This window comes from Bemisia tabaci, chromosome 1 (genome assembly GCF_918797505.1).
Source record: "Bemisia tabaci chromosome 1, PGI_BMITA_v3".
Lineage (NCBI taxonomy): Eukaryota > Metazoa > Arthropoda > Insecta > Hemiptera > Aleyrodidae > Bemisia > Bemisia tabaci.
This window is the reverse complement of record NC_092793.1, coordinates 90573789-90599069: the sequence shown is the minus strand read 5'-3', so window position 1 is coordinate 90599069 and position 25281 is coordinate 90573789. Positions and strand designations below refer to the sequence as shown.

At 38.8% G+C, this 25281-nt stretch overlaps 1 protein-coding gene across 1 annotated transcript in view; it reads right to left on the bottom strand.

Annotated features, from left to right (window-relative positions):
• Positions 1-16520, bottom strand: part of AIMP2 (aaRS-interacting multifunctional protein 2) — a 29219-nt gene extending 12699 nt beyond the window's left edge. Inside the window, exons 1-2 of the mRNA XM_072306488.1 lie at positions 16231-16520; positions 9896-10130 (exon numbers count right to left, since the gene is read on the bottom strand). Of these exons, the coding sequence (XP_072162589.1) occupies positions 9896-10130; positions 16231-16371 (376 nt within the window). The 5' untranslated portion in view covers positions 16372-16520. The remainder of the gene's footprint in view (positions 1-9895; positions 10131-16230) is intronic.
• Positions 16521-25281: the final 8761 nt, after the last annotated feature.

Sequence of the window (25281 nt, the reverse complement as noted above, 5' to 3'; positions counted from 1 at the left end):
GTTCCTAAATTTAATAATAATACATTTTCTTATTGTTCCTCACGCCTGTTTTTTCTTTCTTTCCGATTAGCTAGTCTTCTTACTCTCCTACAGGGTGTCTCACGAAAAACGAGCCACCATGAATATCTGCCGAACGCGTCGGAATTTCGAAGAACGGTAAAATACGCGTTCGTTTATATCGAGGGGGACACCTTTTGGCGTATTTGACGTTTTCCCAAACCGCGGGAGGGGCGCGGGGCGAGGGGTGCCCCACCCGTAAGTGGAACTTTTCAAATGGCACCCCTACTTTTTTATTTCAGAAATCAATTCTACGCAAAAAAAGCCACCCTGTTCAAACCGAATGTAAATCGGACAATTTTTCAATTTTTCAATTTTTCAATTTTTCGTGATTGGCAGAGGTTGAAACATTTTTTTCATGCTCTTTTCAAAAATTTCCCACGCCCAATGGAAATGCCGTATCAAACCAAACTCGCCGCCAAAAAAATTCTTAAACATTGCACTTTCGCTAAAAAAAAATTTAAAAAAATCTGCTGCACTCGAAATCTGGAGTACGCGGAGCCCTTCTTTGCGATATTAAATTTTTTTTTACCAAACATTTCTGAGGGGCACTCATTGGGAGGGAGTAGTAAGTTTTAGACAAGAATTATTATTCTTGTTCCTGAAACATGAGTAACCGTTTCCATGAGGAAGCAGCTAAGTAGAAAAACAACGCCCCGCGGAAAAATAGCGTCCTCAGAAGTATGTCCGGCTCAAGTCATTGACCCCTTCCCCCCCCCCCCCAAAAAAAAAGCTAATCCATTTGTTTTTCTACTTAGCTGCTTCTTCATGGACACGGTTTCTTATGCTTCAGAAAAAAGAATAATAATTCTTGTCTAAAACTTACTACTCCCTCCCAATGAGCGCCCCTCGGAAATGTTTGGTAAATCAAATTTTAATGTCACAAAGAAGGGCTCCGCGTACTCCAGATTTCGAGTGCAGCAGATTTTTTTTTATTTTTTTATCGAAAGTGCAATGTTTAAGAATTTTTTTGGCGGAGAGTTTGGTTTGATGCGGCAATTCCATTGGGCGTGGGAAATTTTTGAAAAGAGCATGAAAAAAATGTTTCAACCTCTGCCAATCACTGAAAAATTGTCCGATTTACATTCGGTTTGGACAGGGTGTCTTGTTTTTTTGCGTAGAATTGATTTCTGAAATAAAAAAGTAGGAGTGCCATTTGAAAAGTTCCACTTACGGGTGGGGCACCTCCCGCCCCGCGCCCCTCCCGCGGTTTGGGAAAATGTCAAATACGCCAAAAGGTGTCCCCCTTGATATAAACGAACACGTCTTTTACCGTTTTTCGAAATTCTGACGTGTTCGGCAGATATTCATGGTGGCTCGTTTTTCGTGAGACACCCTGTATAAATAATACGGCATCGTAAAACAATTGTGTCCCTCAAAAAATAGTCATGATTGTGCTATTCTTTTCAGTAGGTAAAATTCTTCTTTAAGATTAGAATAGATAGTATGTACCTAAGTACCTTTCCTTTCTATTGCTCTAAACTTTATTTGCATTTAAATGATAAATTTCAAGAATTATAGATGAAGAGCCCAGTACCTACTCAGTGCATTGTATGTAACGTTGGAGTACATATTTCTGCTGTTTTTTATTTTTTTGGTTTTTTCTACCGTTTTTCTTTTTTTTAATTTTTTTTTTACTGAAAATCATTTTCTTTGCAGTGAATATATGAAGTTTAGAGCCAAAAGAATACGAACAACAAAAAGTAAAGGTAGGAATTTTATGATCATTTTGTCTTAGTTGACCGGCAAAAATCTACAGTACCAAAAATCTATGGCACGAATGCGGATAAAACAAACAACGACGGTTGAATCATTTCGATTTTAGCCGCCATTTCGTTGCGTGACGGCAAGAGGGCACGAGATACGACTCCCTAATACTCCCTATGCATATTCGTCTTGTTGTGGCAAGCAGTTGGGCAGAAAAAATTACTGGAATCAAAAAATTACTGAAAATCAAGCTGAGATTTTAATTTTTCACGGTTTCATTGAAATTTCATGAAATCCCAAGTGAAATTTCAAAATCTTATTTTTCATGAAATTTTCCATCTCAGTCTGAGAGGATGCGCCGAAAAATCCCAAAAACAGAGTTTAACAACGATTCTTTTAGCGGCCAAAGGCGATTTCTTACGAGCAAATTGCTGTTTGGCCAGCCTGTGTTTCGAACACTGGTTCACACTAGAGTACCTTTATAGACCGAGTATGGCCATTTCTGTGCCGGTTTTTCATTGGTCGCGTGAAAATAGGCTGACACGATGTCCTTACGGCCGTAGATAAACAAACAAAATGGCTGTCACCAGCAAACAAGTTTGAGGTAATGCACATCTTACATCCTCCTGTGATTGGTTTGTCTACAGCTCCGTGAATTAAGAAATTTCTCTACGCAGGGGGCGCCACCGCTGTGTTTGGACTTTTTGGTCCACGCTATTAGAATCCGCACAGCTCCACGTGAGTCCTTGAGCTTTTATGAAAGTTAAAGGAATTTCTGTTTAAATCGAAGAGTCATAAGTTCTAGCTATAACATTCTTCTTCCTATTGACACTAAACACGACGTGAAAAGTAATTTCTGAAGCTCTGAAACTTGATCCCAAAAAAAATTAGGGTTAAGCATGATGACCTTGATGCAACCAATCGCGATTGATCGCTCTCAGCAGTTGCAGATATCTCTCTCCCACCATGATCTGTTTCTCTCGCACTTGCAGATATCCCGTAAGAGAAACTGGGATCAAGTTATAGCTTCTATTATTAAACTTTCAAAGCTTGCGTTTGTTTCTAAGGATTCCAGATGTATGCTGCTTGAACTTATGAGTCTTCGAATTCAAAATATCTATTGTGATATTTAAATAATCACTGATTTCGGAGTCGGATTATAGCAGCGCAATGTGGTGGATTTTTCAGGAACTATAGCTGAAGATTCACCATAAGGCGAAAGGCGATTTAACAGTGTTTTCATGTGTTTTTTCAAGTGTTATTCGTAGACATTGTTGAGTTTAAATGAGCTGGTTCAGTAATTCGTAATTCTTGCATTTTTGGTGCCTAGAGAGTGCACATAGTTCACAGGAATTTTCCCCGATTTTTTTGAGCAATATTAACCCACAAAATATGAGTCCAAAAGTCCGTATTTCGGCCTCCCATCAGAGTTGCTAAAAGAAATTTCATCGAATGAAATTTCTTTTTTCCCCATGAAATTTCTTTCGACCGACAAAATATCAAAAATGCTTGTTTTTTCTAACCGAATTTGTTTTTATTTTTAAAGAGAATAATATTCGTCAATTAGACCAAGTGGAGCGCTGTCTCTTCTTAGTTCTTCGCTTCTCGTCTTCTCTTCCACTTACAAAATGCTTACTCTTTCATTTTGAAACATTTTCTCTCAGATTTAAGAAAAAGTAAAATACTTGACTACTTACTGATCTCAAAATCGATCACTTAAAAGCTCAAAAATACAGGTACTCTACTTATTTATCAAATATTTCTTATTTCAAAAAAGAAATACATTAGCGAAGGAAACTGTTAATTTCTGGAAAATCATTTAAATTGTTTCAAGGATAGTTTAAGATCCCTCCCTCCCTTTTGTACCAAAAAAGAAGGATATACTATTAGGGGGTATTAGCAGAGATGGAAAGTGAAATTTCAAAAGGCTCGAATAAATTTCACAAAAGTTGAAATTTATTAATTTTTTTTAGAATTATTGATTAAACCTTTGGAGGTCTGAAAGCGTTTCAGATGGTCTTTTAGTTGATGCTGCGGTATTATCAGAGTTAAGAAATTTCGTGAAAGATTATAAGAAGAAATTTTATGAGGAAGTTTCAAGAAATATCATGAGGATATTTCAAAAAATTTCATGGGGAAAAAAGAAATTTCATGAAATTTCTTGTGAAATTTTATTCGATGAAATTTCTTTTAGCAACTCTGGGTATTATGCTACTCTACTCAGAAGGTGCCAGACACAAAGAGGGAGCAAAAAGGGTAGTTTAGAGAGTAGAACCCCAACTTAACCTCTAAACTGAACCAAAACATTTGCAACGCGCGAATTTTTTAGGCTTGGGGTGAAAAATTTCAAAATTTAAAATCACTGTTTCTAGGCATTTTTTACCTCCTAAAGGTATCCCCAAAAGTTTCAATAAATTTCATAAAATTTCGTGAAATTTCACTCGAATAAATTTCATGAAATTTTCCATCTCTGGGTACTAGGATTCTTTACAATCAAGAAATTTGTTTTGTTCCAAATATGAAAGCTAACGTCTTACTTTATACGTAAATGAAAGCTAACGTCTTACTTTATACGTAAAAGAGCCTTATGCAAAAACGGCCAAATCCCCCGTAGCTCCGATTGCTTCCATTTTTTAGTATGCTGTTTTACCATAACAAAGGGCCCCGTTTCTGATAATTTCAAGTCCAAAAAAAATTTTCCCGCGCTTTGGCGGCGTTGCGAAGTTGCAACCTTAAAAATTCGATAACTTTTGAACCAGTTGAATGATTGATCTGTGGTTTGCGCTAGAATTCTTTAAAAATTATGAACTTTTGTTTTATGTATGATTTTCGGATGAAACGTAACATTAAACTTATGATTCACCTCTTTTTTTGGATTTTTGATCCGTCGAATTTTACATGTTCGTAAATACCCAAAAAAGCAATTTTTTTATTTTAAAAAAAATATGTCCAATCAATTTCTCGTCTGATTCCACATCTATCGATATGTCATACTTGGCGGGGAGACGATTGGTTTAGAAGTTATGACCATTTTTATACGCGGGTTTCGACGCGCCGTACCCATTACGCACCGTTACATAGCCGTCCTGGGCTCCTCGCCGCGTGGCCTAGCGACTGGTTCATCGACTTTATGCAACTTTTTAGTTTTAACTGACTTACTCAAGAGATAATTTGTAATAATAAAGTTTATGTGCCCTGTGATTTGTTGTTCTAACCCATAGTTAATAGCCAGTTCTAAGTGTCAGAGACCATCCAGGCAAACGAATAATTTAGAATAAGTAGAAAATGGAATGTTGATTTCAGCCAGGTGTTTTGTGGTTGACAAGAGTTTAAAGACGATTATTTCCAATGTTTGAAATTCAAACAAAATGATATAAAATAATCTTACAAAAAAAAAGTGAAATGTAGGATAAAGTACCTCAAGATTAAGCTAATTAAAACAAGAGAAAATAAAACTATGCTAGTTTTTTTAATATGATTTAAAAATGGTAAGGAATTTAAAGTAAACGTCACCTATTGGGATGAATTCCCACATTCGTCGTCAGAATCATCCTTGGATGTGTCCTCTAAGCGAGGTTTGATCTGGTGATAGTGCCAATTCAAATATTCTGCCAGTGCCTTGAATCCTGCATAACGGCTGAAACCTAGGTACCATATGATGACGATCGCGTGTTCACGGTGCCCAATTGTTCTGGCTCCATTCATGCACGTACCTACATAACAGGTGGCCACCGATGACATTGTTCGTTTATTAAGATCAATTAATATAAACACATTGTAGATCTTTAGCGATTTGTGTCTTGTCAATAACCTGCATTTCAAAAAAACTGGATCAACAACATGTATTGCATGATCCAAAAAGTTTGGTTGGTAGCTGTCCTTGCTTTGAAATTAATATTTGCCGCAAGCAAAAATATCTGCTGTGTAAGATCTTGCGAGATGTAAGTGGTATGATCCACAAAATTGTTTAATATCTTCCGCAGTCCACAGCTGAAGTTGCTGAAAGTTGGTCTCCTCCAATCTTCTACAGTTTTTACTTTTTCGAATTAGGCCCTTAGTTTCCACGATTTTTTGTATCAGATTTGGCTCGTTAATTTTTGCCATGCCACATGTCCAATGCCACAGTTGCACTGTCCTCGTTACTGTAATTCCTACGAAAATAAGCGTTGTGTATGGCGGCTGTTACTCGTAGATCCGTAAACAAAGATTTTCTTGTAAGATTATTTTATATCATTTTGTTTGAATTTCAAACATTGGAAATAATCGTCTTTAAACTCTTGTCAACCATAAAACACTTGGCTGAAATCAACATTCCATTTTCTACTTATTCTAAATTATTCGTTTGCCTGGATGGTCTCTGACACTTAGAACTGGCTATTAACTATGGGTTAGAACAACAAATCACAGGGCACATAAACTTTATTATTACAAATTATCTCTTGAGTAAGTCAGTTAAAACTAAAAAGTTGCATAAAGTCGATGAACCAGTCGCTAGGCCACGCGGCGAGGAGCCCAGGACGGCTATGTAACGGTGCGTAATGGGTACGGCGCGTCGAAACCCGCGTATAAAAATGGTCATAACTTCTATACCAATCGTCTCCCCGCCAAGTATGACATATCGATAGATGCGGAATCAGACGAGAAATTGATTGGACATATTTTTTTAAAATAAAAAAATTGCTTTTTTGGGTATTTACGAACATGTAAAATTCGACGGATCAAAATTCCAAAAAAAGAGGTGAATCATAAGTTTAATGTTACGTTTCATCCAAAAATCATACATAAAACAAAAGTTCATAATTTTTAAAGAATTTTAGCGCAAACCGCAGATCAATAACTCAATTGGTTCAAAAGTTATCGAATTTTTAAGGTTGCAACTTGGCAACGCCACCAAAGCGCGGGAAAATTTTTTTGGACTTGAAATTATCAGAAACGGGGCCCTTTGTTACGGTAAAATAGCATACTAAAAAATGGAAGCAATCGGAGCTACGGGGGATTTGGCCGTTTTTGCATAAGGCTCTTTATTTTGGTGTTAAACCGGTACGGCTGTGTGTTCAACCAAAATTTGAGAAAAAAAAAATTCAAGATTATGTTTTTGCTGTTTCACTCAACTTCCTGGGTATTTCTAAAGTTCCCTTTGACAGTGTACCACATGCATATCAAGAGACTTAAGGAGATTCATAAGTTTCTAGGGTTTAATCCTGAATTCTGAGTGTTAGTAAATTTCCTGAAGTTTCATGAAATTTCTTGAAATTTCCTCATGATTTCTTTTTATAATCTTTCACAAAGTGTCTTAACTCTGGCTCCCATTTAACTATTACCATATCCATATTCACCATATCTATACACTAAATTATTTACGCAACTAAGTGAATTTCTTTAGTAAATTATTGCGCTTAAGAGAAAGTCCTGACTGTAGAAAACAAGAAATAATACCTGTACCAATAGCATAACTATGTATATGCACTACAGTGGTCACTTACAAAGAACAGACACAAACAAACACTTATGACAAACATTGAACAAGAGAGCAGAACTGGATTAAGTAACTGTAGTCTCTGATTTAGTTCTAAACTGCGAATTCGAAGAGCCATAAGACACACATCAGATGTGTAATAACTTGGTTTGGGCCAAAGAAACCTTGAACTACATGAGATCACTAGGGGGCTACGCCCCCTGGCCGCTACGCGGCCCAACCCCCTGAAGGCGCTCCGCGCCATCAATGGGCCGCTTCGCGGCCCTATTTTTACCCTCCTATCAGTGTTAGGTTTATTTTCCCCCTAAAAAATTACGATATGATGTATACTTTGCTTGTAGAATGAAATAATTTTTGGTTTTGATGAATAAAGAAAAAAATAATTTTTTGAAGTCAAAAGAAAGCGTTTTAGAATGACTGCTTGATGAAGTATTGCAGTAAAACAACGAACAATGATAATCAGGTAATAATTAAGTATATCAAATGTCGGGAATCGAACCCACACCGTAGTCGAAGTGGACGCATTTGACGTCTTAGACGACTCGGCCATCGCTCGTCTTGAGGGAGGAGGTGCGAATCTTGTGTAGATAAGTATAGAGCTGATGCGCAGGTTACACATCCACTGCGCAACCTCTTCGACCACTGCGCATCCTCCCGCGCATAGCGGTAGCAGTCCCGGAGCATTCTGTAAATTCACTCACTTTTATAACGTGATTTTAAAAAAACCTGGGTCCTATTTCCAAAATCTAATTAGAGCGGGCTCATCTAGGGCCAATTACCTGTCGATCTACGCAAAAATCATGGAAATCGGCCCGGTAGAACGCTCAAACGAACTATGACAAAAAGTATAAATGAACATTGTTTAAATGGGAGAATTCGCAACTTTACCTCGTAATATAAAAAAAACCTGGGCCATATTTTGAAAATCTGAAAAGAGTTGGCTTATCTAGAGACAATTGCCCGTCGATAGCCGCAAAAATCATGAAAATCGGCCCGGTAGAACGCTGGAACTAAGCGTCACCAGTTTCGCAAAATTAGGAGGTCTCGGAGCTTGTAGTATAGATGTCGGTGTAGCTTGAGAGGTCAAAAGGCTATAATAATAAATAAATAGTGAACTTCTAACTCTTGAATGAATTCGGGACCACATACTTAAGACAAAGAAACTGCAAAACATTTGATTTGAGGCGAAAATGAAAAGAGAATGGTCAAGAAAAAGTAAAAAAAGAAAGTCTGGGTTTGGACATTGGACTTGTAAAACTGATTTCCAGAATGCACCTTAAAATGAGCCGATAGGCCGTGGCTCTAGGTTGTAAAATACGATGAATATTATTGCCAAATGCTTGGTTGAAGTCGAAAATGGTTTTAAATTAATTAAAATTAAGAGATTTCGAATTGTTTGGATCCTTGGTGTTATCAATCTTCGTTTGTTTATACGACCCACTCGCGGCAGAGGCATGCAGAGGTACCTCGCCGGCACGCTCGGTCAAAAGTGTGGCCACCGCCGGACGGATAGAATGGGCGCCATTTTGAGATGGCCCAAGCGGCGCGCGTTTAAGGCCTTGTCTCCACGAGCCGTTTCACGAGATTTGTCCCAGGGAAAAATCCCACTTACGAAGTTGGGAAAAATATTGAGTTCATCAATATTTTTCCCAGTACCAAGTATGGTACTTGTACCCCTAGGACCCACTGAGAGAAAAAGAAGAAGAAGTGAAAACGAATTGTGCGATATTTTAATCATTACTACATTGTTAATATTTGTTTAGTTAAAATAATGTGTCTAATTGTCAATTGAGTGCGATTAATATTTTAATCCCGGTTAAATACTCGACTTTAACTAATTTATCTTCCCGCGTAAACTAGTCGCAGGACTGTATGAGCCCCGTCCCGTGGATACGGTAACTGGGAAAAATCCCAGAAGTTTCATTCCTGCGATTCGAACTTGGGACAAATCCCATGAAAACGTCTCGTGGAGACAAGGCCTACATGGGAGCCCAAAATACGGACTTTTGGACTCGAATTTCGTGGGTTAATATTGCTCAAAAAAGTCTGGGAAAATTCCTGCGAACTATGTGCACTCGCTAGTTTCCAAAAATGCAAGAATTACGAATTACTGAACAAGCTCATTTTTACTGGCGTATAATTGAAATTTTTGTCAAATTTTAGCTTTATATCGATGTTATAGTGAGCCGCTATCTTGTTAGTTCATTTACGGCCGTGAGAGCATCATGAAGCCTAAATACTCGTTGACCAATCAAAAAGCAGCACAGTTTTCCTGTAGTAAAAAGATGCGAATGGCGACACTCTGTCTATAAACGTACTGTAGTTCACACCTTAACTAGAGGCACCTTGTACTAACAATTAGTGCAGTAGAGCGTCAATCCTGCATATTGTAATGTAAGGGTACTGAAAAGTACTGGATTTTTTCGTTGGAGAGTTCCTGAATTCTTTTAGAAAGAGCTGAATACGCACAGTGAAAGTACTGGTTGTTTGCCAACCTAATTTAGTCGACACCCAGGATTGAGAATTATGTTTTTAATTGAGTGGTCCTGCATTGAAATAAATCCATTTAACTAAACTTGCCCTCTTCTTTTGATTCTCACATTTCGTAACACCCACATCTAATATTACCTGTAAGAACAAGAGTGAAATGCCTACCTTTCTTCCAAATTAGTGTGATGTTGACCATAATTTTCCGTCTTGATTGCTGGGAAGGCAATTTACTCTGAGTGAATAAATTTAGATATTCTGGTAGCCTCTCAATCGAGGAATGACAGTATGATACTATTTGTGTACCAATCATACCATTCCACCATTTTTCTAAGACCAATAGAGAATACGGTGCATAGTCTGGATTTGCATTAATTACAACATCGTATGTTGACGTAGAGACCTGAAAAGTGCAGCATTTTAATGTAATAATACGTTATCATGATGTTGTTAAGTGCCTACTTTGGTAAAAGACTAATGTAGATTAACCAGTCAGGACAATAGAGTCTTACTGTTGAACGGCAAATGATAGAAGTAAGGGCAATATCTTAATCTGTCTACATGGACGTCTACAAAAGAAAATCTATTATGACAACCTCAATTTTTAGGCTATCGTCCCCAGTTTTCAGTAATGGCCGAATTAGCCACATGGCAAGGGTAAAATCTCAGCGAAGAGCCCACTTTGGTCGACTAAGAAGTTATTTCTGAATTACTTATGGTCATTGAATTCAAATAACATTCCAGTCAAAAATTCACTCGGACCTTTTCTGACGCCAAAAATTCAAGATAGGGGCTTATCGTAACTTGTACCGTTGCCTACGAGAATGGAGACTGGAGAGGCCGTAACTATGATTCTGTGACGTCACACTAGTAGATGAAACTCGGCCGCGGTTGAACACGCGTTCTTATGGGAGAACGCTTGCCGCGCGATGATTTCTCGCCGATATCTTTTTCAGGGTTGATCTGACGCAAAATTTCATTAGAACCTTTCCGAAAGAGGATGAAATTTCACTTTAGAAAACTAACTAACCCATTTGTGACATTGTCTAAAAATCGAGGAAATGAAAGCGTAATGCCGAAAATCGTTACTCCACTCAGATTCAAACGCTCGCGCAACTTCGGCGGATCTCGCGCAAGGCCGATCGAGGGCCACTCTGATTGGTCCACGTAGAGTACCTATATTGAGAGAGTATGGCCACTGGGCCCCATAGAGAGGCTTAGGACCCAAAAATGGCGGTGCTTTGTTTTGGTTTTTGTGGATGGGAGGGGGGTCATTGCCAACTTTTGACGGTTATCACCAACCGCACTTGCTGCCAACCTTACTACATCTAAGATAATTTTTCTCAAAAATTGCACACGATTAGTCTTAAAAATATGTAAAGATGTCGCAATAGTGCATTTGAGTAAATTTCTCGTTACGATAAGCAAAGAAAACTACATTTTGAGTCATTTTGCATTACATTAATTTATGGCGTCCGCCATTTTTGGGTCCTAAGGGCTCCATTTAGCCTAAGATGGCTTACAATTAGCCAATCAGAGGTGGTAACCCCAGTGGCCATACTCTCTCAATATAGGTACTCTAGGTCCACGCAGCGACTGCCTCACTCATCGATGCACCGATGACCCGGAGATGCTTGTTGTTTTCGGTGAATATCTACTAGCTTGACATCACACAACTGACTAGGTACGGCCTCTCCATTAAAGGGAACTTCCATGAAATCCTTCCATTCTTCCATGAAAGGGAACTTTAGAAATGCCCAGAAAGTTGAGTAAAACAGCAAAAACATAATTTTGAATTTATTTTCTTAAATTTTGGTTGAACACACAGCCGTACCGGTTGAACCCCAAAATAAATTTTACGGATAAAGTAAGACGTTAGCTTTCATATTTGGAGCAAAACAAATTTCTTGACTATAAAGAATCCTAGTACCCCCTAATAGTATATCCTTCTTTTTTGATACAAAAGGGAGGGAGGGATCTTGAACTATCCTCGAAACAATTTAAATGATTTTTTCAGAAATTAACAGTTTGAAATTTGAGGTTAGGGTCCCCGGTCCCCCTCCCCTTGATGAGCCACAACTGCCAGAAGAGAAAGAGTAAGAGAAGACCAGAAGAGAAGAGCTGAGAGAAGACCGCGCTCCCATTGGTCTAATTGACGAATATTATTCTATTTAAAAATAAAAACAAATTCTGTCAGAAAAAATAAGCATTTTTGACATTTTTTTGGTCGGAAGAAATTTCATTGGGAAAAAAGAAATTTCATTCGATGAAATTTCTTTTAGCAACTCTGAGTGGGGTGCAAAATCCTAAATTGTAGTTAAACCTATTTTTAGCTATTTGATACCCTATTGGATGAGTTTTTTTTACATATCTTGACAGGTATGATATATCATGATTTGGATACTTGGCATCCCCACCCCCCTCTTAAGAATTCTTAGAACGGTACAAAGAAATATGGAAGAAAAAAATGGACGGATGTCAAATGAGAAAATGGCACCATTCAACAGAAATTTTACGTCTTGTCTCCACGGGACGTTTCACGGGATTTTTCCCAAGTTCGAATCGCAGGAATGAAACATCTGGGCTTTTCCCCCGTGAAACAACACAACAAAATTTCTTCTTTTTAAGTTGTTCCTAGGACTCCAATATGACACTTAAGTAAAAGCTTCCACCTGTCGCTAGGAGGCCAGTGGAGGGTCTCTTGTCTCTGATTTTACTACAGGAAAACTGTTCCGCTTTTTGATTGATCAACGAGTTTTTAAGCTTCATGATGCTCTCGGGGCCGTAAATAAACAAACAAAATGGCGGCTCACCGTAACATCGATAGGAAGCTAAATTTGACAAAAATTTCAATTATGCGGCAGTAACAATTTGAACTAGTATATCTCCGAATAACACACGAAAAACACATGAAAACATTGTTAAATCGCCTTTCACCTTTATTAGAGTACCTATATTGAGAGAGTATGGCCACTGGAGTTACCACCTCTGATTGGCTTAGCCATCTTAGGCTGAATGGAGCCCTTAGGACCCAAAAATGGCGGACGCCATAAAGTTAATGTAATGCAAAATGATTCAAAATGTAGTTGTCTTAGCTTATCGTAACGAGAAATTTACCCAAATGCACTATTGCGACTTCTTTACATATTTTTAAGGCTAATCGTGTGCACTTTTTGAGAAAAATGATCTTAGATGTAGTAAGGTTGGCAGCAAGTGCGGTTGGTGATAACCGTCAAAAGTTGGCAATGACCCCCCTCCCATCCTCAAAAACCAAAACAAAGCACCGCCATTTTTGGGTCCTAAGCCTCTCCCACAGATTAGTCCAGATCGCTAACATCCAATCTAGCCAATGCTTCAGAAGCGTGAGTAATTTTGCTTACAGGTTAGGCAACTTTAGAAAATTGATGGCACTACCGGGTTTGAAAGAACTTGACCGGATCGAGAGAAATTTCCTCTTGATTCTGATTATAAAGCTTTAATAAAGTATAGATAGTAATGTATAATAATGGTTTTTGATCAAATAAGATTTTATCAAGTACTGTTATGCTAAGTATTCTGTTTCAATATTCTTACAACAGTTGGTAGCAATTAACTGCTCTCATGGGGGCCTGGCGGGAATTCAAAACTAGGAACCAAAAGTCTCATTTTGGCAGGATTTTGCTTTAATTTTCGGTTTCTAAGGCTTTAAACTTCAAAAATATGATATATTATAATCTGCAAATTTTTTCAATAATGTTATCTACTCAGTATACTGATGAACTCTGATTTGTTTATTTCCACCGATAAAGCACAAAAACATAGCCCGATTATACGAATAAAGAAGGAGAATTAATTAAAATACGGGTAAACAAGGCTAAAAATTATTGAAACACTTAAAGGCAGGACGTTTCGAGCTGCTACCAGCTCATTTTCAGCTGCAAAAACACATAAAAACAAGTAAAAAATTGAGTGGCGACCTGACCCCAGCCGTTATTATGAGTGGTTACGTGAGATAACGGCTGAGGTCAGGTCGCCACTCAATTTTTTACTTGTTTTTATGTGTTTTTGCAGCTGAAAATGAGCTGGAAGCAGCTCGAATCGTCTTACCTTTTAGTGTTTCAATAATTTTTAGCCTTGTTTACTCGTATTTTAATTAATTCTCCTTCTTTATTTATTTCCACCTTAATTATTTAATTTGGAAATATTGAACCACATAAATTCTACTGTGAAACTAATTCTTGAATTCTTCGGAACGTTTCATCCCACAAAAATCTGAAAAAGAAGTATTCTCCCGCCGAAAATCTGCTGAAAATAGCCAAAATTTCAGTTTTGGTTCCTAGTTTTAAATGCCCATGGATTTTCCCGCCAATGGCGCTCACAAAACTACTCACGCTCCTCCGCCGATGTTAGCGATCTGGACTAATCTGTGGCCTCTCCATAGGACCTAGTGGCCATACTCTCTTATAATAGGTACTCTCTTATAATAGGAATATAGGTACTCTAATCACAGGAGGATGTGAGATGTGCATAACCTCAATCTTGCTTGCTGATAACAGCCATCTTGTTTGTATATTTACGGCCCTAAGAGCATAGTGTCAGCCTATTCGCTCGCGACCAATGAAAAACCGGAACAGAAATGGCCATACTCTGTCTATAAATGTACTCTAGTTTTGACGGAATTATGAGGCAAGTTCACTTTTCATGCGAAAAAGATCGATTTTTTTAATAATTGTATTGTCTGTTGTGAGTAAAATAGTTGATGGAGAAAATCTGACAGACACTGTATCAAAGTGTTATAGTGTTGACTTTAATAATCCGTGGTTGTTTTCACACCTAGCGCCTTGGGCTCTAAGTTTTAGTTTATGTTGTCCAATGTTTACAAATAGGGCAAGAGTACGCAGCCAGAATGGGGGAAAAGTACGCGCCCAAAGTGGGGGAGGGGGGTATAGGACCTTCGAAATAGAAGATATAGGCAACTTACTAAGTATCTTAATAAAGTTTTATGTTCCTTTGTTCAATTTGGGCAATTACACTTTTTTATTTTCCTGTTTAAAAAAAATTGACTTCGAAAATTTTTCGGGAACTTGTGGAGACTGAATTATTTTTTTTTTCTCAGTGAAAGTGGTTAGGCACTATTGGCACCCTTTGAGACCAGTTTCAGTCGTTTTCCGGGATTTAACAGCGATTTGGAGCCCAGGAGATGTTTTTAAAAGACAAATTTCACCTGCGTACTTTTGCCCCATTAAATTTGGACAACGCAGGGCATTTGTGCGCGAGGGCTTGCAGTAGGTGCCTGATCACTTTTCCCGCCTTAAAAGTCGATTCGGTCAGGAAAATACGGGATAAACCAAAAAATGCGTACTCTTACCCCCACCTACCCTAGTCGGTACTGTGATTAGTATTTACTAACTCAATATACTTCCCAACTTCGCAAGTGAGATTTTTCCCTGGGACAAATCCCACGAAACGTCCCGTGGAGACAGGGCCTAAGTGCCAACTGATGATTGGCACATTCAGATTGATATAACTCATGTCAACACCAACTAGCAACATACCTTGCTAGCATCCATTCTTTTCTTCACCCAGTTCTTCAAATGCCATTAATAGAGTTAACTAGGGAGCACTTTTCTAAATTGGTGCAGATCTTTGGAGCAGTCAGACTGCTCCTGTACTAGCAGCTCTAGAGGACGGAAAGCCATACACCAATGCATGGAGTTTCATACTCTTCACAGAAAAGACCCCGCAAAACTCGTATGGGAAGCTGCACCATGACCAAATGCTAATTTATTTATGTCATTCGATTCTCCTGAAGATCCTGATCAAAAGTTACAATTGCGCCAATTTTCTACGATGCACAGTTTTCGCAAAAAAAACCGCTGAGAAGATTCAATTATTCGGCAACAATGAATAAAAATGAACAAAGCATTAGAGAACAGGCCTGATGTAAAAAAGGAAAAAACGTAGCGCATGTCCATCTCATCTGTACTGCCGACTCTGGGGCTATCTCCCTCTCGCTCTCGTCCGGTTGACGTTCCGACTTTCCTGTTCTTATGCTCCTCAAGAATCTGATTTGGATGGTCGAGCAAAACGGCGTGCGGAATCCGAGATAAGACTGCTGCTGGGTGCGAGAGTTTCCATGATTTCCTTGTTGACACACAGCCGCTTGTCAATCGAGTACTAAAATAAGGAATCTTTCTGGCTTTCTATCGCCGAATAATTGAATCTTCTCGGCGATTTCTTTGCGAAAACAGGGCATCGTAGAAAGTTGGCGCAATTATAAATTTTGATCAGCATCTTGAGAAGAGTCGAATAACATAAGAAAATTAGCATTCGGTCATGGCGCAGCTTTGCATGAGAGGTGTGCCAGGTCCTTTGGTATCAAATATGGATATCTGAGGACTTCACGGCTATCCTACTCCAAATGTTAATGCTTCTAGCACAAAATTTTCAACGGCGTTGGATTTCTGACTGATTAAGGGGCCTAAAGAACTCTATCCTTAGTGAAAGAATACAAGTTATAATACCTGCTGATCTCTAGTAGGGACAGATGCGGTCATTTTAGCTGCCACAGGTGAGACACCTCTTTTGAGGAGATTCCTCATTCTGTACATCGGACTATTGATGGACAGTTCGGTGAAATCGTGTATTGCCTTCAATGAATACATCCTTGCGATCCTCCTGAGTACCAAGCAAATTATTTAGAAGAAAATTATAGACTTCTCACAAAGGTATGCTCATCTTCAACAATCAGAGCAACAACGGAAACAAGTATTAAAAAAACAAGAGACTACTGATATGACAATGACACATGACAGCAGTGTTCCCGGTGCTCCGTGTGCGAGATCCGTACGCTCTACTGCTCTCCGTGCTGCTATTGGCTGAGCGTCATTCTGTGACGTCACGCGTACGGATATTTTAAGATAGGGAAGCGTTTTTCCCATAAGGTTTTTGTCCGTACGCTGTCCGCGCGGGTGAAAGGTGCGTTGTTAAATTACTTTTGCTGCCCAACAAAAATGGCCGAATCTTAGCAGGATTGACGTCATCTCAACGACGACGTCAGCTCAACAGACGGGAGAAAATCGAGGCGTCGTTGTTAAATTCCCGTTGGATTCTGCGGATTTGGAGGTTAAGTTTTATTGAAATTTAAGATTTTTAACATTTAAAAATCTTATTAACACCCACATTACTCCGAAATTGACGCAATTAACGATTATAAGCAATTGCAAGTCAGTCTGGTGACGAACATGTGGCGAAGAAGTGCGAAAAAATGGCGGTTGTGGATGTAAACAATAACATTACAACGATCCAGCAAACTCGGCAGCGGTCCACAGCAGCCAAAAACCTCGCTGAGCTGTTGGGCAGTTTGCTGAGCAGCCATCTTGGAAAACGGGTAAATCCACCAGAATTTACCAACGCTTTCGTTGAGCTCAACGCTCAGCGGGTAATTTTCGTTGGGCAGTTGTGGACTTTAACAACGCATCTATAGGGAAGGTCCGCGCGGCACGGAAATATCCGTACGCCTGGGATCACTGCATGACAGCCAGTGATACCAAGTGATCAAGAAAAGTGATACCAAGTGTTTGCATCTTGAGGATTTGTACCCACCTACGTCATCAATGTAAACAAGACGCTCGTTGAGGGTTATGTTGACGCTGTAAAAACGGACCATAATGTCCGATTTTTTTACAAATCAACTCTTTATATAATTTCAAGCACTTTTTATAGAATGACTTTTTCCCTTAAATTACACCATTTTCAAGAAAATCGACAGGATAAAAACGTCGCTGTACCCAATGACGTCATCAAAGCTATAGATACTCTATGAAAAATTCCAAGATGCCCGAAATACTAGAGTCCCTTTATACTGAGAGTCAAGACAATTCAGCTCATGGATGTCACAAACGGGAATAAAGATTACAGAAATTGAACGTTTTTCGTAATCTTTGATCGGCCCATTCTCTACACAGATTAGTCCAGATCGCGGCGGAAGAGCGTGAGTAGCTCACAGATTAGTCCAGATCGCTAACATCGGCGGAGGAGCGTGAGTAGTTTTGTGAGCGCCATTGGCGGGAAAATCCATGGGCATTTAAAACTAGGAACCAAAACTGAAATTTTGGCTATTTTCAGCAGATTTTCGGCGGGAGAATACTTCTCTTTCAGATTTTTGTGGGATGAAACGTTCCGAAGAATTCAAGAATTAGTCTCTCAGTAGAATTTATGTGGTTCAATATTTCCAGATTAAATAATTAAGGTGGAAATAAATAAAGAAGGAGAATTAATTAAAATACGAGTAAACAAGGCTAACAATTATTGAAACACTAAAAGGTAAGACGTTTCGAGCTGCTTCCAGCTCATTTTCAGCTGCAAAAACACATAAAAACAAGTAAAAAATTGAGTGGCGACCTGACCTCAGCCGTTATCACGTAACCACTCATAATAACGGCTGGGGTCAGGTCGCCACTCAATTTTTTACTTGTTTTTATGTGTTTTTGCAGCTGAAAATGAGCTGGTAGCAGCTCGAAACGTCCTGCCTTTAAGTGTTTCAATAATTTTTAGCCTTGTTTACCCGTATTTTAATTAATTCTCCTTCTTTATTCGTATAATCGGGCTATGTTTTTGTGCTTTATCGGTGGAAATAAACAAATCAGAGTTCATCAGTATACTGAGTAGATAACATTATTGAAAAAATTTGCAGATTATAATATATCATATTTTTGAAGTTTAAAGCCTTAGAAACCGAAAATTAAAGCAAAATCCCTCCAAAATGAGACTTTTGGTTCCTAGTTTTGAATTCCCGCCAGGCCCCCATGAGAGAAGTTAATTGCTACCAACTGTTGTAAGAATATTGAAACAGAATACTTAGCATAACAGTACTTGATAAAATCTTATTTGATCAAAAACCATTATTACACATTACTATTTATACTTTTTTCAAGCTTTATAATCAGATTCAATAGGAAATTTCTCTCGATCCGGTCAAGTTCTTTCACTACTGGTAGTGCCATCAATTTTCTAAAGTTGCCTAACCTGTAAGCAAAATTACTCACGCTTCTGAAGCATTGGCTAGATTGGATGTTAGCGATCTGGACTAATCTGTGGAGTAGCTTTGTGAGCGCCATTGGCGGGAAAATCCATGGGCATTTAAAACTAGGAACCAAAACTGAAATTTTGGCTATTTTCAGCAGATTTTCGGCGGGAGAATACTTCTTTTTCAGATTTTTGTGGGATGAAACGTTCCGAAGAATTCAAGAATTAGTTTCTCAGTAGAATTTATGTGGTTCAATATTTCCAGATTAAATAATTAAGGTGGAAATAAATAAAGAAGGAGAATTAATTAAAATACGAGTAAACAAGGCTAAAAATTATTGAAACACTAAAAGGTAAGACGTTTCGAGCTGCTTCCAGCTCATTTTCAGCTGCAAAAACACATAAAAACAAGTAAAAAATTGAGTGGCGACCTGACCTCAGCCGTTATCACGTAACCACTCATAATAACTAGAGTCCCTTTATACCCAGAGTTACGACAACTCACTTTTGGTTGGGCCAGGATTGGGCTGAAAGTGGCCTAAAAAAAAATCCAATTCTGATTGGTTCTCGCTCATGGAGGCCGAAACTAGTGCACCAAGATGGCGGTACCTCGAATGTGAACAAGAATAATGAAAATATTACCTAATTGTGGTTTATCAAGAGTAAATTGTTATTTCCATCGGTCTAAAATGAAAATAGATTAAGAAATTATTCACAAACCAATCTAATTTTCGTTTTAATTGATCAATTTGTTGATGTTGTTGTTTTTATGTGACAGACATCGCAGGATTCCTGATCCTTATCCCTCAATATCGTTCGTTTGAGTGCACTAGTTTCGGCCTCCATGGCCAGCCAAGGTCGGCTGCCAGTCAGCTGATAATCGAGTTGTCGTTACTCTGGGTATAAAGGGACTCTAATTTTCAGCTGCAAAAACACATAAAAACAAGTAAAAAATTGAGTGGCGACCTGACCCCAGCCGTTATTATTAGAGTCCCTTTATACCCAGAGTAACGACAACTCGATTATCAGCTGACTGGCAGCCGACCTTGGCTGGCCATGGAGGCCGAAACTAGTGCACTCAAACGAACGATATTGGGGATAAGGATCAGGAATCCTGCGATGTCTGTCACACAGAAACAACAACATCAACAAATTGATCAATTAAAAAGAAAATGAGATTGGTTTGTGAATAATTTCTTAATCTATTTTCATTTTGGACCGATGGCAATAACAATTTACTCTTGATAAACCACAATTAGGTAATATTTTCATTATTCTTGTTCACATACGAGGTACCGCCATCTTGGTGCACTAGTTTCGGCCTCCATGAGCGAGAACCAATCAGAATTGGATTTTTTTTTAGGCCACTTTCAGCCCAATCCTGGCCCAACCAAAAGTGAGTTGTCGTAACTCTGGGTATAAAGGGACTCTAATCCACACAGGTCAGTCATTCCCGAGGACGAATTTTGGTACTCTACTGCGCAGTGACGTAGTATTGAGTGCATACAATGTATTTCTTATGGGAGCACTCAATAGTACGTCACAATGAGTGCTGCGAGTTAGGGCCGGGCGGGGGAGTGGATTTCAAAAAAGCTGCGCAATAAATGACTGACCTGTGTGGATTGGTCTTGAACCTGAGTTTGAAACCAAGGTTCAAATCACGGCATAAACGATACGGAACTAACGAAATGTAGGTTTCCGAAATTTGTGTTTGAAACCTTATTTTACAGTAGCTACGTTTATGCGAGGCTTGAAACCGGGGTTTCACGAAACCCGAGTTTGTAATGCAAGTTTCCTCCGTCGGGTTTATGCGGGCGCTGTAACCCGACTTTCGCGGGAAATCAAACTTTCCGATTTTGGCGCTGTTTATGCGCATATTTTTGATTGAACTTGAATTTCATGTTGGCGCCATTTTCACAAGCTATACTTCATTTTTCCACTATGAATTGATTCAATAAATTATTAGGTATTACTCTTTTATCCTGTGTATGTTCAATTTTTCCACAATATATAAGCGGAGGCTTCATCTTCACTAGAAAAGCCTTTACTGACTTTCTGAGCAACAGTTGGAAAAATGACAGTAGATGTTTAATCATTTTACGTTCATCTTTAAAATTGAATGAATACCTAATCTCAACAACCCTCCAAATCATGCTCGAGCTTATATTCTGAGTTCAGAAAAGTTGCCATAGGTAAATTTTAGTCATGTTAAAAATAATTATGGCAGGCGCCGAAATTCATCATGTTGTTGATTGAGCTTCTAATGATCTTACAATAGGTAGATATCCCAAGTAGCAGTGATCGCGATAAATTGCGATTTAATTGGAGAATGTATCGCGATTTTATCGACGTCGCGATTTATTGCAATATTATCGGGAGAAAAATCGCGATAAATTGCAACAAAATCGCGATATTATCGAACGCGATTTTATAGAGATAAAATTGCAATAAATTGCAATTTTTCCTTAACGCATGAATGACGCATGAAAGATGTTTCTATTCCGCCGCCGCCGTTTTTACCGAGATCCGTTGGTAACTTAACCATCTCATTTTTTTTTATCAATTATTAGTATAATGTTACAAAGACAGACTGGTAAGCTTACCTGAAAACCGGTATTTTTACTGATTTTTTCAGGTAAGAATGCCACTTTTATTGGTAATCAATCCCCGGTAACTTTACCATTTTATCCCGGTAATTCTACCACAGTCGATAAAAACTATTGGCGTTTTTCCCAAGGTCCATCGGTAACTTTGCCATCTCACTATTATTGGTAATTTTACAGAGACAGAATGATGAGATTACCAATAGAACCTTATTTTACCAACCGTATTTCAAGGTATGAAATAAAATACAGAGGAAGGAAAATTAAAAAAAAAAAAAAAAAAAAAAAATAATCCAATGAAAAATCGGTGTCAGTCAACGCAAAGACATAAGTTGTGAGGTTGCGAAGCGCCGATCCATGTATAAGAGGCTTCAATTCGCACACGCAAGTCATATAGCGGTCATAGCATAGTGACAATGTGCTGGCCTTCCACCGTAGCGATTGGGGTTCGAATCCCCGCGGAGGCTCCGGGGATTTTACGCTCGTCTTCGTCAAAGGACCTGACGGCTGAACCTAACGGCAATCGGCTGACAACTTTAACCCCTTTTTTTTGGCGATTTTATCAATCGCTAGGATCATCAACATCTGAGCGATCATCCTCGATCTTATCGCGATAAAATCGCAATTTTTTCGGGCCGATAAAATCGCAATAAAATCGCGAAAAGATCGAGGATAATCGCTCAAATGTTGATGATCCTAGCGATTTTATCGCCGATAAAATCGAGGATAATCGCGACTTTATCGGCGATAAAATCGCGATTTTTCCGTTGAAAAATGCTACTTGGGTCATGGACTCGGAGAGCAGTCGGAAAGAGGGGTGAGAAACAGGATTTCAGCGCGTGTCTCTGGGAATGTGGAAATTCAAAATTTGTGAAGCGTCACCAGTTTGTTGAGATTGTCACCGTCCGTTGCCTCAAGAGGATTTAGACGCTTCTGCTTCAGCGATACATTGTTGACCTATCAATATCTGCTTATTTTGATCATATCTTGAAGGAGGAATTCCCATAAGTATATCCCGATTCTTTATTTGTTTCACTACAATAATGGCAGACATACAATCTTTACAACAGCATGGAGTGAAGGTGCGGTGCTTTGCTTGCGGATTAGCACTCCTACACTTTCAATGCCTATATCTACCTATTGTAAGATCATTAGAAGCTCAATCAACAACATGATGAATTTCGGCGCCTGCCATAATTATTTTTAACATGACTAAAATTTACCTATGGCAACTTTTCTGAACTCAGAATATAAGCTCGAGCATGATTTGGAGGGTTGTTGAGATTAGGTATTCATTCAATTTTAAAGATGAACGTAAAATGATTAAACATCTACTGTCATTTTTCCAACTGTTGCTCAGAAAGTCAGTAAAGGCTTTTCTAGTGAAGATGAAGCCTCCGCTTATATATTGTGGAAAAATTGAACATACACAGGATGAATACACAGGAATTTATTGAATGAATTCATAGTGGAAAAATGAAGTATAGCTTGTGAAAATGGCGCCAACATGAAATTCAAGTTCAATCGAAAATATGCGCATAAACAGCGCCAAAATCGGAAAGTTTGATTTCCCGCGGAAGTCGGGTTACAGCGCCCGCATAAACCCGACGGAGGAAACTTGCATTACAAACTCGGGTTTCGTGAAACCCCGGTTTCGAGAAACCCCGGTTTCGAGCCTCGCATAAACGTAGCTAATTCATAGTGGAAAAATGAAGTATAGCTTGTGAAAATGGCGCCAACATGAAATTCAAGTTCAATCGAAAACATGCGCATAAACAGCGCCAAAATCGGAAAGTTTGATTTCCCGCGAAAGTCGGGTTACAGCGCCCGCATAAACCCGACGGAGGAAACTTGCATTACAAACTCGGGTTTCATGAAACCCCGGTTTCAAGTAGAGTCCCTTTATACCCAGAGTTAAGACAACTCACTTTGGTTGGGCTGAAAGTGGCCTAAAAAAAAATCCAATTCTGATTGGTTCTCGCTCATGGAGGCCGAAACGAGTGTACCAAGATGGCGGTACCTCGAATGTGAACAAGAATAATGAAAATATTACCTAATTGTGGTTTATCAAGAGTAAATTGTTATTTCCATCGGTCCAAAATGAAAATAGATTAAGAAATTATTCACAAACCAATCTCATTTTTTTTTTAATTAATCAATTTGTTGATGTTGTTGTTTTTGTTTGACAGACATCGCAGGATTCCTGATCCTTATTCCTCAATATCGTTCGTTTGGGTGCACTCGTTTCGGCTTCCATGGCCAGCCAAGGCCGGCTGCCAGTCAGCTGATAATCGAGTTGCCTTAACTCTGGGTATAAAGGGACTCTAGTTTCGAGCCTCGCATAAACGTAGCTATTTTTTCCGGCGCGGCGCTCCAAATCTGTTCCGCGCGCAGAATTTTCGATATATCGATTCCTGCTCGCCGATCGTGTTAAAACTGTTTTTTCCGGCGCTGCACCAGAAAGTAATTCCGCGCGCCACTTTTTCGATCTATCGATCCTCTGCGTGCCTCTAGAGTCCCTTTATACCCAGAGTTACGACAACTCACTTTTGGTTGGGCCAGGGTTGGGCTGAAAGTGGCCTAAAAAAAATCCAATTCTGATTGGTTCTCGCTCATGGAGGCTAGAGTACTTGTATAGGGAGAGTAGCGACAGATCGGTTCATGGAGGGCTTAGGGCCCTAAAGTGCAGCCACCCTTCTGAGCAACTTCTAACACACAAAATTTCACTGCCAGCCTACAGATTTCAATTCTAACCAAGATGGCTAAGAATGTACATAAATGAGCGTTCTTTCGCAAAAATAAGTAAATTTATGCAAAAAGTAAGCCAAATACATGCTTTCTAAACAACGGTTCGTAACAATTGTATTTGTAAATCGCTCTGGACATTTGAAATTCATAGGCTGGCTGCCCTTTTGGGCCCTAACTTTATTCGCGGAGGCATCGGTGAAGGCCTGATGGACTTTCGGAGTTTCAGATCTGTCGCTACCAGAGTTGCTAAAAGAAATTTCATCGAATGAAATTTCATGAAATTTCTTTTTTCCCAATGAAATTTCTTTCACCCGACAAAATGTCAAAAATGCTTATTTTTTCTAACAGAATTTGTTTTTATTTTCAAAGAGAATAATATTCGTCAATTAGACCAGTTGGAGCGCGGTCTTCTCTCAGCTCTTCACTTCTGGTCTTCTCTTTAACTACTCTTTCTCTTCTGGCAGTTCTGGCTCATCATGGGGAGGGGGACCGGGGACCCTAACCTCAAATTTCAAACTGTTAATTTCTGAAAAAACCAGAGACAAATGAAAAAATCATTTAAATTGTTTCAAAGATAGTTCAAGATCCCTCCCTTTTGTACCAAAAAAGAACGATATACTATTAGGGGGTAGTAGGATTCTTCATAGTCAAGAAATTTGTTTTGCTCCAAATATGAAAGCTAACGTCTTACTTTATCCGTAAAATTTATTTTGGTGTTCAACTGGTACGGCTGTGTGTTCAACCAAAATTTAAGATAAAAAATTCAAAATTATGTTTTTGCTGTTTTACTCAACTTTCTGGGCATTTCTAAAGTTCCTTTTCACAGTTTACCACGTGCCTATAAATGGACCGCGTTAAACAGAAAGGAACCAAGCCACATCAGCTGTTGCCAAATTTAATTGGGCAATTTAATTTTTTACATGAAAACGGTTGTGCGGTTTTTTGTGCAAATTTCTGTGGATTTTTTCTACAATGCGAAGCAAATTCCTGAAAATGTTTAAAGAAATCCGCACTAACGTTCTCTCGTAAAAAATAAAATGTCCCCGTTAAATTTGGCAACAGCTGATGTGGCTTGGTTCCTTTCTGTTTAACGCGGTCCAAATGAACTTAAGGAAATTCATAAGTTTCAAGGGTTTAATCCTGAATTCTGCGCGTTAAATGAAATTTCACGAAATTTCATGAAATTTCTTTTTATAA